At 36.0% G+C, this 14,897-nt stretch overlaps 2 protein-coding genes across 2 annotated transcripts; one reads left to right on the top strand and one right to left on the bottom strand.

Moving 5' to 3' along the window:
- Positions 1-1,489: 1,489 nt before the first annotated feature.
- LOC132558912 (uncharacterized) lies at positions 1,490-4,281 on the bottom strand. The gene is made up of 2 exons (XM_060223528.1): positions 3,753-4,281; positions 1,490-1,767 (listed from the first exon to the last, which is right to left on the bottom strand). Exons 1-2 carry the CDS (start codon positions 4,279-4,281, stop codon positions 1,490-1,492), a joined length of 807 nt encoding a protein of 268 aa, XP_060079511.1.
- Positions 4,282-6,314: 2,033 nt separating this feature from the next.
- Positions 6,315-14,529, top strand: LOC132558975 (GDP-D-glucose phosphorylase 1-like). Its single transcript, XM_060223601.1, has 12 exons — positions 6,315-6,338; positions 7,237-7,320; positions 7,433-7,549; positions 8,266-8,463; positions 8,979-9,005; positions 9,702-9,788; positions 10,163-10,221; positions 10,709-10,811; positions 11,153-11,253; positions 11,363-11,508; positions 11,738-11,803; positions 14,393-14,529. The coding sequence occupies exons 1-12, from the start codon at positions 6,315-6,317 to the stop codon at positions 14,527-14,529; spliced, it is 1,149 nt and encodes a 382-aa protein (XP_060079584.1).
- Positions 14,530-14,897: the final 368 nt, after the last annotated feature.

Here is a 14,897-nt window from a genome sequence, read left to right as displayed (position 1 = left end):
ATTTCCGTACCCACTGTGGCACCAGCCTCCCTAAATTACATCATAATAATGTATATGCTTTGTCCTATTTCCTTACCCACTGTGGCACCAGCCTCCCTAGATTACATCATAATAATGTATATGCTTTGTCCTATTTCCTTACCCACTGTGGCACCAGCCTCCCTAAATTACATCATAATAATGTATATGTTTTGTCCTATTTCTTTACCCACTGTGGCACCAGCCTCCCTAAATTACATCATAATAATGTATATGCTTTGTCCTATTTCCTTACCCACTGTGGCACCAGCCTCCCTAAATTACATCATAATAATGTATTTGTTTTGTCCTATTTCCTTACTGTGGCACCAGCCTCCCTAAATTACATCATAATAATGTATATGTTTTGTCTATTTCCTTACCAACTGTGGCACCAGCCTCCCTAAATTACATCCTAATAATGTATATGTTTTGTCTATTTCCTTACCCACTGTGGCACCAGCCTCTCTAAATTACATCATAATAATGTATATGTTTTGTCTATTTCCTTACCCACTGTGATACCAGCCTCCCTAAATTACATCATAATGATGTACCGTATATGTTTTGTCTATTTCCTTACCCACTGTGGCACCAGCCTCCCTAAATTACATCATAATAATGTATATGCTTTGTCCTATTTCCTTACCCACTGTGGCACCAGCCTCCCTAGATTACATCATAATAATGTATATGCTTTGTCCTATTTCCGTACCCACTGTGGCACCAGCCTCCCTAAATTACATCATAATAATGTATATGCTTTGTCCTATTTCCGTACCCACTGTGGCACCAGCCTCCCTAAATTACATCATAATAATGTATTTGCTTTGTGTACTTCCTTACCCACTGTTACACCAGCCTTTCAAAGTTACCTTATAATGATGTACAAATGTATATTCTTTGTCCTACTTTCTTACACCAGTTTCTATAATGACATCATCCCTACCCAAGGTTTTGTATCAATCTCATTGGACTGTTTGTTTCAATTGGACATGTACATCATTGTTACATAATGATGTTTGCCTTATCCCCTGTTTTGATAAGACAATATCCTACAAAGTAGATCTTACCTACATTATCAACCTGACGTTATTTGAACAAGCATATCGACCCTTGCAAACCAATGATATATATATGTGTGTGTGTGTGTGTGTGTGTGTATAGGTTTTACATCACTACATGGAAATCCATGGTTAAGTATAAATTGGAATAGAACATATTAATCTAACATTTCCAGAAACGTACATTGATGATGCTATGTGTTAGTGTTTGCGCAAGACACCTTTCAATATCTATAAATATTTAGAAAAACAAAACTCAACCTTGTAATTACATACAGACAAATATATAAGATTTTAATAAAAGACCTCACCAGAGATGCACACCATCCCTGGTCAAAGAAACTCAATTCATTTTGCGGCATGAAATGTTCTTCTCGTTTTGTATTTTTTCTTTTGAGTTGTTTTAGTTAAAATTCATCATCTTCCATATCCGACTCGTCACCATCCAAGGTCTCATCGTCGTCATCGAAATCCTCCAATTCACGTTCCCTTTCGCTAATAACGTCTAGCTCATGTTTTGGGATGTCTTTTCGTGTTAGTGATATGGTCCATTTAGCACGGATGTTGGGTGCACATTCCAGTGTACGGAAAAACATCCCGACATCAATTTTCGTCCCTGGGTCTTCTACGTCACGCATCACGTCTCCGGGGAATGGCATCCCAATTATCATCGAAAATAGCTTACCTTTAGAAAACAAAAACAAAAAAAACTACCTTCAGCGACATGTTGCTTCTATGTACATGTTATTCGACGCCAATAATGTAATAGGGGTGGGATATACAAATACCGTTATAATTTCTTAGATTAAGAATACCGAATTTAGAATAAAAAAAAAAAAAAAAAAATTTACAAACGGTTTATAGGTATGTACACATGTCAACAAGTACACTGTACACAGATTTCTGAGAACTATATTCCAACCAAATTATTTACATATATGTCCTCTTAACAACTGTAAATAATAAACAATGTAAGGTCAAACTATGAATTTAATATGAACGAGTGTCGATTAAAATAAGACCTGGTGATCGTCAAACATACTGGTCACAACTGTTAACTACACAATACCTGGAGATCGTTAATTAAACTGGTCACAACTGTTAATTACACAAGACCCGGTGATCGTTAATGAGATTGGTCAAAATGTTAACCACACAAGACCAGCTGGTGATCGTTAATGAGATTGGTCAAAATGTTAACTACACAAGACCAGCTGGTGATCGTTAATGAAACTGGTCACAACTGTGAACTACACACGACCTGGTGATTGTCGATATACAATTTATTTTGTTAACAACAGGTCTTTCATTTTCAATTTTCACTTCTTTGTCTTTCCTTTTTCCAAATCATACCGTTGTTTCCTGTCGAGTACATGTGTACCCAAATGGTTTGTATGTGTATATTGGTATGTATACTGTTACCATGGATTCAGACGACTTTCCGATGACGACACATTTCCTTAATAATGTTCATCGATAAATTGTCTCTGTGATCCTGTTCAAAGTGTACGGATCAAACATGCGTCGATCAATAAGAAAACGTATTATGTTCGAAGATTTTATTGATGTTAACTGGAACCTTTGTCAGGTAGACACGTGCTTGTATTTAAGTATGTAATATTACATATATTCCTTTTTTCTATATTTTTAGTTATTTCACTGGTGTACATTTCCTTAATTGTACATATACATGTGTATATAGCCATTTGTAAATCATAATAGTGATGTTCGTGAAGTGTTTTTTACGCAAATATGTTGCCCCTAAACACTGTCCTTCCAGCTTCAAGTTAGATCGATTATGCTTTATAAAAAGGAAACTTATTCAGATAGCTATGGAACGCAAACAGGACATGCTTAATGTTTTTTGCAGATCGCTTTATGCCAAATTTTAAATGCTTAATGTTTGATTGGAGAAGATCGCACTGGAAAAGATACACAAAGTGTCCACGGTTGTGTGAAGACGACCAAGAGCAGAGCATTCAGCATCTAAAGTACTACGACCTATTTCACATAAAACATTTAGTATACAACATTTCACATATTAATATGATACAGCAATTCACACAAAGCGTTTCGCACTCAGAATTTCACATTTAGCATTTGTAATAACGCAATTCGCACAAAGCATCTAGCATTCGTTCCAGCTTCCATATATATAAGTTTACAGCAAGCCTAATTTCAAAATACCACTCGTTACGGTTCGTCCCCGCTGAGTACTATGTAAATGACTTCCTCGGTATCTACTTTTCATCCCAAATAACAGTCCAAATGTTCTGACTATCTGTCCGCGAGTTCCCCTTCCGACTAATTAAAGATTGCCAAACAAGTATTCGTATTGTCTGTGCATGCACATATACTTCTCTTATCATCCCGATACACATAAGTTGGTATTCTGGAGCTGTCTGTGCCGGACATGGTATACAACATGTGATTTCCGACAGTTAAATGATTTGTTGAGATTTCCATAGTTAAAGCATCCCAGTTGCTTTCTTTTATTATGTATTCGTATTTCTATAGTCTGCTCTCTCCTCCTTTCGTCCTTCCTTGGTTATTTTTTTAATTATGTATACTTGTTCCAGAAGATGAAGCATTTCGTTTATTGGATTTCCGCATTATTACACACATGAGTACGCCAACTATAGCAATCGGCACTATTGTTTTCAAACATACCTTGGATGGCGACACAATCACTTTTATTGTCTAAGAACACACAATCAGCCAATAGACCCTTCTGTCGTCTTCGCTGTGGCAGGCGACAATTTCCATGGTTTTCAGCCAATGACAGTTTCAGTCCAACTGGGTTCTTTGGATCCCACGAAAACTTCGCAGATATAGACCTCAGTTTCTGCATCAACAACTGTCCCTCTCGGAACATACTAGCCGCATGTGTCGCCTCATTATCTAACGAGGTGTAGAACTTAAGTTCGCGATCCAACAAACTGTGTAACCAGTGTGGATACAGCAGATCTCCTCGGTGGCAAGGCACGTAGTAAGTCCGACGGGGGAAACCCGTGCTAGGATCAACGCCCTCTCGCTCATTCACGTGTATTACTATGGGAAAGGACAAATGCATGTTTGGTGAAGACACCTTGCATCCTGCCGATTCAGGGGACTGTTTGCATGTGTAGGAATGCTCATTGAGCATCTGTTTCGCCACCATCGTTACTTCCATAGCTTGTTGTTGGGTCATATGCAGCATGGTTGCGGGATTATACTAGGCCTATTACCCATTGACTACACTTATGACGTCATAAGTTGCATTAATCAATTGCTGACTATGACGTCATAATAAGCTTCCAAAGATAACACCATGTTTGTTTACTCGACAGACTTTCAGAATTTGAAGGATTTCAATTAACCAATTTCAACCTAAAAATCAAAACATAAATGATAATGTTACGTATAGTGCCCGCATATAAGAATCTCGTATACAAATTAAAAGGTATTTCTTGGAAAGAAATAAAAGGTGGTGTAGACATTTAAATTACAACATGGATATCAGCCCGCACTAGCTGCATAGTACACGTGCGAACGTTCTGTACAAATCAGATATCTCTGGCTCTGCCTCGCAACGAACTGTCTTTCATATGGAGTTAATGTTATGACACGATTATTAGGTAGAAAAATATGTTGTTTTTGACAACCGAGAGTTAGTTTCTACTGGAGATTTTGACAAGTTAAATTAAGTATGCTTTGTCAAAAACAGAACCAATATCGCCTTTGTTTTAACTCGTCATTTTTCATATAATATCGTAAAAGTATTAAACGATGCATGCATGTACGAACTGAATACAAAAGGAGATACGTGTGATACATATCCATTAGTGACATCGTTACGCAAGAGACTGCACTAGGTCCGATAACCTTTTATTGTTTGTATAAACGAGATACGAGACAACTAGGAATTCCAGAAGTTATATATATATATATATAAAAGGAATATCGAGAACGTTTTACGAAAGGTTTTACTTCAAGCCTGGTCAGATGAGTGATTCCTGAAATCCACCATTAGAAGTTTGAAGTTTCATCAGTTATATCGAAGATTAAGAGAAATGATTGCATCCGGAAATTAAGAATTTACGAAAGACATATAAGTGAATAACACAAGTTAAAACACAGACAATATACAGTTACAGTAGAGCGAAACATTAAACTGCACCATAAAGCTGTTTCATTCTTCTAGGACTCGTCAGTGATGCTAAGTTGCAAAATGTGAAACCTAGGAGGCGACTGAAGAACATCCACAGTGATCGAAAAAAAATGTTAAAGTTTACATTGGGAGGTGCGCAAGCCCCATGTATACCAGTAAGTACATCAGACTAACAGTGGATGGAGATTTCAACTTCACAACACACTTTCAACTTATCGGAAACAAAGCAAGCAGTATTAACGGACTCGCTCGAAGATTCTTTCTCTAGCGCTACCTATAGCTACCTAGTAGTTAGATGGTCAAATAATGAAACACTCGTGCCATATAACCTAGAGACATGTCGAGCTTATGGATCCGAATAAAATCAATTACATCGGTCGTGGATAGTAACGACAGGGCAAGAGGACACACTCACAAAATATCTTTTAAATGTTGTAACACCGAATTTCGGAGGGAAATTTTGTCAACGCAAATATTGATAAAAAAATGTATATGGAACAACTCCGCAATATTATGTGTAGACTCATCATATGTTTTTTAACAGTTTAAAATAAGATTGGATGAACAATGCACTTATGAAAAATAACTTTCTAGTTTCTATTGAAGATTATGATACTTCGACTCTTGAAGTTGCTATTAAACTATTTGAATTAAAGTCATTTGACTGATATGGACAGAGATCCTGCGTCCATTGGATATCATATTAAATCGTGTTTATATTAAATGTTCGAAAAATCATTTATCGTTCCTTCAGAAAAGTATTCTGCTGATACAGCTGCGTTTAAAATCATATGCTATGCTTTAATAAAAATGTCGTATGCGATGAACTAACTACATGAATAAAAAAACAAAAACAAACAAAAGACAAATACACATAAGTTTTAAAGAAACTTAAATATTTGTAGCAAGTGTGTTATTTTGTGAAAAGATGAGTGGATTCCGGATATTATAATTATTCAATTTAGTGATTTAGATGTACATTTCAAACGCAACACGGACTGAGATCAGACTTGTTTGTGTTTGTTTTGACTTGACAGCGACATCTCTGTACACGTGTGCTTCACTTTCAATCAGTTATAGCTATGCAAACAACAAACGGATTTAAGGTGTGATAGCAATTTATTTAATTAGAATAATGAATGTTAATTACAAGATTTTGTGATGGTTCTGGCCTTTCTATTTCAAGTCAGGGAGTGGCAGCTAACCGGCTAACGCACTGTTGATTGTGATATTTTTTAATTGTTGTCGTTTCATAAAAAACAGCTTCATGTTGGATAAACGTTCCTGTTTGTGATCATTGTTCAATATGTGTTTAAATCTCGTATCTAAAAAATTATTGACATGGATAAAGAGATTTGTGTTGGTACATTTATAAATGAAGATTTATCAGCCTGACGTCTTGTGTACTTAATGACCCTAGTAATCACCACAGGATAACTAAATTAGCGCCCTAACAACAAAATGTACATTTTATTCAATCAGCGCAAATGAGAGTTAAATATATTGTACATGTAGTAAAATCTGTACTTCAGGAAAGCAACAAATGATCTTTCCTAAAACGTCTATAATTATGCATAATGAGGTCCTGAGTTTGAATGTGTGGCCTCTGACAATTTGTAGTACTGTAGTTTTTCTGACTGTTGTTTCAAGTTCTGCATGGTAATGTACTTGACAAAGGAATACCAAAATTTGCTTTGTTGACAATGTTCTCTGATTGTAAAGGCAGAAAAAGTGGTCTTGTGTTAGATAAATACTGGCATGACAACCATGTGACACTTCCAGTTATTGTGTCTCTCCATTCACAAGTACACATACTTCTACTACAGCCATTCATTTTGGTAGTGTGCAAATCTGATATTGGAACAATATCTTATAGTCTCTGGTTGGATCAGGTAAAGAAAATTTGTAACTAGAAGAACCACACTCTGAGCTTCACAATACAATACTACACCAATATATGACTTTTTGTGATTATGAATTGAAATGTTTTTCTTTTGTTATTAGGATCTGGATTCTTTCCATTACGATGATAAAGATTTGACTACAGACACTAAACATTGGGATGACAAGGAGTATCATCTCAGTGAGGCAAGTACAACAGCATGTATATCCATCATGATGTAATTAACAGTATATGTTAATATTCTATTAAATTTTATTTGGCCTCTGTACAACTTGTCTGATCTCCTATTTTTTCCAGTTTGACAAACTGCTGAGAGGAAAGTGGGATGAATGTATGAAGAATGGACACTTTAGGTATCACCTGGACAAGGTGGAAACTAAAATCATTCCAGGGGAGAAAAGATATGTAGCTCAGGTGATGATTACTTGATTACTACAAGATAATTATCTGGGTCAATAATGTTACTTTGAATAACCAATAAAAATTCCTTCCAGTTCCAATATATGACAGAGAAATCTAACTTTTTGATCGTCTGTCTGGAGGATTGTTTCAAGTCAGCAATCAAAGTTTCAAAAAGTCTTTTACAGAAAATTAAAGTTGCCATTTATTTTACAAATCATTGCTGTAGGGAAAGATTTTGTCTTATCAATACAATGCTCAGAAAGAACAGTTAACATCTGGTATGATTTATATAAACATGTTAGGTTTCAATAAATTTATTGAGAAAATGAATGTGATGTAATCTTTTTGTAACTTTTAATGTTCTGCATAGAGCCATTGAGCTATAATGATGTATTCTCCACTAAAAACTCACAATCTCATCATATCCATTGTACATTGGAAAAAATAGAGAGGAAGTGATGTAATATTGTAGGTCACCCATAGAGTTCTACATTTGATGTATATCAGAGGTGTTTGAAGAGATGTTACACAATTATATCACAAAGAAAAACTTTGTTATGCTAATGATCATTATGTAAACTAACAATCAAACAGGTAAATTTGACGTTCATCAGAACATTGTTATCTGCCTTTTATGGTATACTAAATATACTTACTTGAAGAGTTATGCTGACGTTTGTTGTACTCTGATAACATACAGTAATGTTTCCTGTTCTGATCATTTTTAGCTTAATGTCAAAAGGGCCACAGAGCGAAGGAAACCCCAAGAGATCACCATCGTAAATCAGCCATTTAACCTTAACCTCTTCAATTTTTCCCGTATAAAGCCTGATGAGGTGTTGTTCTTGTTGGATAGAAAGACTGAAAGTCCTCCTGATACAACAAGTGTGGAGGGGGAAATGTGTGATGATACAGAGGATGATGCTGTAAGTACAGGATAGTGTGTAGACACCTAGGAAGATTAAGGTACAAGCTAATCAGTGTGTTGCACTGAGTTAAATTAAGTGCAAGATAATTAGTGTGTTACACAAGGTAAAATTAGGTACAAGATAATTACTAGTGTGTTGCACTGAGTTAAATTAGGTACAAGATAATTAGTGTGTTACACTGAGTTAAATTAGGTACAAGATAATCAGTGTGTTACACAGGGTAAAATTAGGTACAAGATGATCAGTGTGTTACACAGGGTAAAATTAGGTACAAGATGATCAGTGTGTTACACAGGGTAAAATTAGGTACAAGATAATCAGTGTGTTACACAGGTTAAAATTAGGTACAAGATGATCAGTGTGTTACACAGGGTAAAATTAGGTACAAGATGATCAGTGTGTCATACAGGGTAAGCAGTGTGTCATACAGGGTAAACAGTGTGTCATACAGGGTAAACAGTGTGTCATACAGGGTAAACTGTGTCATACAGGGTAAACATTGTGTCATACAGGGTAAACAGTGTGTCATACAGGATAAAGTTAGGTACAGAACAATCAGTGTGTCACAGCATAAAATTAGGTACTGGACAAACTTTAGTGTCACACAGGGTAAAGAACTCTTGATACACACAGATTAAATAATGAGTTACATAGGGTAAAGGTAAACCACAAATAATATGTCAATATGTCATTAGTTATTCTAATCAAGTTTGAATTATTTCCATTGGAAATTGAACAAAGTCTGCTCAGAAATGTCATTTCCTAATATGATCTAAAGTAAACTTTAATCCCTCTTCAGGAGGAAATATGAGATCCTGGGGTCATGAAATTCACAGTTTTATTACAGCACCTGAAGACCCATCCTTCTGTACAAAGGATGTGATTTCTTTAGAGGAGATTTTTGACATTTGAGTCAATTTGACCCCATTTAGTCCCATCCTTAAGGTCCCTTGAGAGTGGGGACAATATATTTCACAAATTTGGTTCATCCCTTGCCATGGAAGATTTCTGCAAAACTTCATTAAACTTGGTTAAAGGGTATTCAGAAGTTGAAAATATAAATTGTTTACAAATGCACAGTTGATGCAGGACAACGCACAATGACAGTGACAAAAGACATTAACCTTTGGTCGCCTGAAACTGTCTCAGATGACCAAAGTAAAGATAAATCTATATTGGACTATTTCATGCATTATGAACTTGTTAATGTTTTCTTTTGTCTGTTGCCATTTCAGCCACAGAATCTGGTTATAATAAACATTAGCCCTTTAGAGTATGGCCATGTCCTCCTAGTACCAGACGTTTACTCCTTCAAACCACAGGTGAGTTTTTATAGCACATCCATCTGATGGACGAGATAATCAAATAACAATGCTGGCCACAAACTTATTGAAAAACAATAAATTATCCGATGGCATGACACTGATTTTCTCTGTTAACTCAGTAACGATTTGGATGAAAAGAAAATTATGAAATAACCAGAATTTTTAATACATTTTTCATATATTGCTAAATTGCTTTCATATAACTACAAATAAATACTTCGTCCCAATATGATGAATATTAATAAAAATATATTTCCTATATTAATTGTGATTAAAGAATGTATGGATTGGATCAGTAAAACATTCAACGGCCTGAAAGATTGTTACATCTAGGAAATGTTTCTATTCATTTGGATCTTTGTTTTCTTCAGATGTTGACAGAGAGTGCAATACAATTAGCTATGGAGACTCTTCTGTTAAGTGGACATCAGTAAGTATGGGTCTAGTGTGTTGGCAGTAGACATCAGAGCAAGTCTTGTGTGTTGTCAGTAGATATCAGAGCAAGTCTTGTGTGTTGTCAGTTGATATCAGTACAAGTGTAGTGTGTTGTCAGTAGATATCAGTACAACTCTATTGTGTAGTCAGTAGACATCAGTACAAGTCTAGTGTGTTGTCAGTAGATATCAGTACATGTCTAGTGTGTTGTCAGTCTTGTGTGTTGTCAGTAGACATCAGTACAAGTCTTGTGTGTTGTCAGTAGATATCAGTACAAGTCTAGTGTGTTGCCAGTATATACATATATACTGTTCATATAGTATATAGTGTTTATACAATAAATATGCTTTAATTTGAATATGGTTTAACCATTTTAATACAATTTAAATAGTTTTTTTGAAAAAGGATATCTTAGTATTGTTTTTTTGTCTATTTTGTTTTTTTTTTCAAACTAGTTTGTATTGTCTGTTTGATTTCCATAGTGGCTTCCGTTTGGGGTTCAACAGTCTTTGTGCATTTGCATCCGTCAATCATCAACATCTCCATGCCTACTACCTGGAACAGGAATTGTTTGTTGAATCCTGTGTAAGTAATTGTCTTGACGTACAGTTTATGATATGAGTAAACAGCTTTGGGGTGTCACTTTTATCATATGTATTATGGTGAAATGCTGTGAAAATATAAATGGAATCCTTAAAATTTATATGATGAAATCTGTTTACTGTAAGGTTCTTATTTTCATAGATGGCTTAAATGCATGAAACAATTAGAACATTGAAAATGACATAAATAATAAAATTCATAGTTCATTGCATGACTTCTTTGGATGATAGGTTTTTGGGGAGAAAAAAAAAAGCTGTTATATATTTCATTGAGTTGCTGTAAACATTATTAGAAATGCTCTAATTGAATTATTGTTTTGACAGCCTGTGAAACACCTGAAGGGAATCTTATATGAATTGGAGGTGATGCCAACAAAGGGATTTGTGTTCCAGTTACATGGATCAACAATAGAAGAAGTCTCTAGGTTAGTACTGTCACTGATATACACAGATAAGTGGTAGAGTTGCTTTTTTATTTCTCTCGCACATAAATTGATACTGGTTATATTGCTAGCCTTATCATCTTTACTTCAGGGTGATTTATCTAGTGGCAGATTACATGCAGAGGTCTGAGGTAGCCCACAACCTGTTTATAACCCGAGGCACTGTGTTTGGGGAAGACAAAACCAGTCGCAATAGGACTGTCAGGTTATTTCTGTGGCCAAGGAAAAAGTTTATAGGTACACAAAGTGATATTTTTGATGGGTTTAAAAGTTTTCTTGTTTAATCAAAAACATCTTCCGTCATTTTCATCTAACTTACTGTAATATATATTGAATTAAGATCCATCTATTTTAAATGAAATTAGGTGTGATCAAGAAATCTTCAAATATGAATCATGTCATTATGAATTGCTTTAGAGAATTGACCTAATTTACCTGGTTTCAATCTGCTGCTGTCCTTTGCCAGGTGTAAAGGAAGAGGCATGTTTTAATGTGGCCGTGGTAGAGCTAGCAGGACACCTACCAATTAAAGGTATGTCAGAAACTCTTCTCCAAAACAGTGGTAAACTGTAGTCAGTCACTCTATATATACTCATATATACATGTAACAGAAAACAGTCGTGGACAGTCACCCTAATATGTGTACATGTAACAGGAAACACCTGTAGTCAGTCATCCTAATATGTGTACATGTAACAGGAAACAGTCGTAGTCAGTCACTTTAATATGTGTACATGTAACAGAAAACAGTCGTAGTCAGTCACCCTAATATGTGTACATGTAACAGAAAACAGTCGTAGTCAGTCACCCTAATATGTGTACATGTAACAGAAAACAGTCGTAGTCAGTCACCCTAATATGTGTACATGTAACAGGAAACAGTCGTAGTCAGTCTCCCTAACATGTGTACATGTAACAGGAAATACCTGTAGTCACTCACCCTAATATGTGTACATGTAACAGGAAACACCTGTAGTCAGTCACTCACAGGAAACCTAATATGTGTACATGTAACATGTAACAGAAAACACCTGTAGTCAGTCACCCTAATATGTGTACATGTAAAATAGTCAGTCACCCTAATATGTGTACATGTAACAGGAAACACCTGTAGTGAGTCACCCTAATATGTGTACATGTAACAGGAAACACCTGTAGTATATATACTCATATATACATGTAACAGAAAACAGTCGTGGACAGTCACCCTAATATGTGTACATGTAACAGGAAACACCTGTAGTCAGTCACCCTAATATGTGTACAGGTAACAGGAAACACCTGTAGCAAGTCACCCTAACATGTGTACATGTAACAGGAAACACCTGTAGTTAGTCACCCTAATATGTGTACATGTAACAGGAAACAGTCGTAGTCAGTCACCCTAATATGTGTACATGTAACAGGAAACACCTGTAGTTAGTCACCCTAACATGTGTACATGTAACAGGAAACAGTCGTGGTCAGTCACTCTATATATACTCATATATACATGTAACAGAAAACAGTCGTGGACAGTCACCCTAAATGTAACAGGAAACACCTGTAGTCAGTCACCCTAATATGTGTACATGTAACAGGAAACACCTGTAGTCAGTCACCCTAACATGTGTACATGTAACAGGAAACACCTGTAGTCAGTCACCCTAACATGTGTACATGTAACAGGAAACACCTGTAGTCAGTCACCCTAACATGTGTACATGTAACAGGAAACACCTGTAGTCAGTCACCCTAACATGTGTACATGTAACAGGAAACACCTGTAGCAAGTCACCCTAACATGTGTACATGTATCAGGAAACACATGTAGTCAGTCACCCTAACATGTGTACATGTAACAGGAAACACCTGTAGTCAGTCACCCTAACATGTGTACATGTAACAGGAAACAGTCGTGGTCAGTCACTCTATATATACTCATATATACATGTAACAGAAAACAGTCGTGGACAGTCACCCTAATATGTGTACATGTAACAGGAAACACCTGTAGTCAGTCACCCTAATATGTGTACATGTAACAGGAAACACCTGTAGTCAGTCACCCTAACATGTGTACATGTAACAGGAAACACCTGTAGTCAGTCACCCTAATATGTGTACATGTAACAGGAAACACCTGTAGTCAGTCACCCTAATATGTGTACATGTAGCAGGAAACACCTGTAGTCAGTCACCCTAATATGTGTACATGTAACAGGAAACAGTCGTAGTCAGTCACCCTAATATGTGTACATGTAACAGGAAACACCTGTAGTCAGTCACCGTAATATGTGTACATGTAACAGGAAACAGTCGTGGTCAGTCACTCTATATATACTCATATATACATGTAACAGAAAACAGTCGTGGACAGTCACCCTAATATGTGTACATGTAACAGGAAACACCTGTAGTCAGTCACCCTAATATGTGTACATGTAACAGGAAACACCTGTAGTCAGTCACCCTAATATGTGTACAGGTAACAGGAAACACCTGTAGCAAGTCACCCTAACATGTGTACATGTAACAGGAAACACCTGTAGTTAGTCACCCTAATATGTGTACATGTAACAGGAAACAGTCGTAGTCAGTCTCCCTAACATGTGTACATGTAACAGGAAACAGTATCTATATATACTCATATATACATGTAACAGAAAACAGTCGTGGACAGTCACCCTAAATGTAACAGGAAACACCTGTAGTCAGTCACCCTAATATGTGTACATGTAACAGGAAGCATTGTTGGTACCTAAATATGTGCACATTGTATCACACTGCCAATGGAAACAAGTTTATGTTGTTCAATAAAATGATATTTTCTGCCCTTTTTTCCTTTATATATTAGAATCACAGGATGTTTTGTTGCTTCAATTTAGGATGGATTATAGCATCACTGGCAAATACATTAGGCAGTTTCCTTAGATTAGTCAAAAGAACTTTTTATTCATTCAGGAAATTTCAGGTATGAGAAATAAAAAAACAAAAAATAAATAGGGTTTCTGAACAAAGGTTGTGGCAAGTCATTAGTAAAAAAAAATGTTTTACACAACATTGATTTGTTTGAAATACCCCTTTAAAATCTTCCAGAGGTCAGTGTAACCTGGATATATCATTCTATTTACTATTTCAGTATCTGAGTTGTATGGAGGACTTACAGAAGAGTCTATCAACGATACCATCCGGGAAGCACAGCTGGATGAAGCAGAGTACCAAACCATAAAGGACAATGTTATGAAGTTGTACACTCCAGCAAACAGCTCCAGTTAATGATGGCCAATATTTAGCATTTCACATTTTAATAGTGTCTTGTATGACTTTAATGTAATGAATAACTTTTGGAGAAAATGCTGGAATCTGTTGGTATGTTTGTGTTTATACATTGTGTCAGTCCTTACTGATTGTTTTAAGGTCATCTTAACCCTTAGGGTATTGCTATCATGTGTCATCCGTTGCCATTCACCATTTGCTTTACATAAACTTTTCATTTAAAACACTACTCCTACTTAAGGCCAGCAAAGCTTTCAACCAAATTTACCTTGAAATGTCATTGGGGGTGGAAAATAATTTCTTAAATTCAGAAAGTTGCTTCGACTCCTAGAGAGCTGGGGATTGAAACCCCAAAAGGGAAGTCAGAC

Source organism: Ylistrum balloti, unplaced genomic scaffold (assembly GCF_031769215.1).
Source record: "Ylistrum balloti isolate Yb309-2 unplaced genomic scaffold, AGI_CSIRO_Ybal_v1 Utg370840, whole genome shotgun sequence".
NCBI classification, from domain to species: domain Eukaryota; kingdom Metazoa; phylum Mollusca; class Bivalvia; order Pectinida; family Pectinidae; genus Ylistrum; species Ylistrum balloti.
The sequence above is the reverse complement of the archived record's forward strand: the minus strand, read 5'-3'. Positions and strand labels throughout refer to the sequence as shown.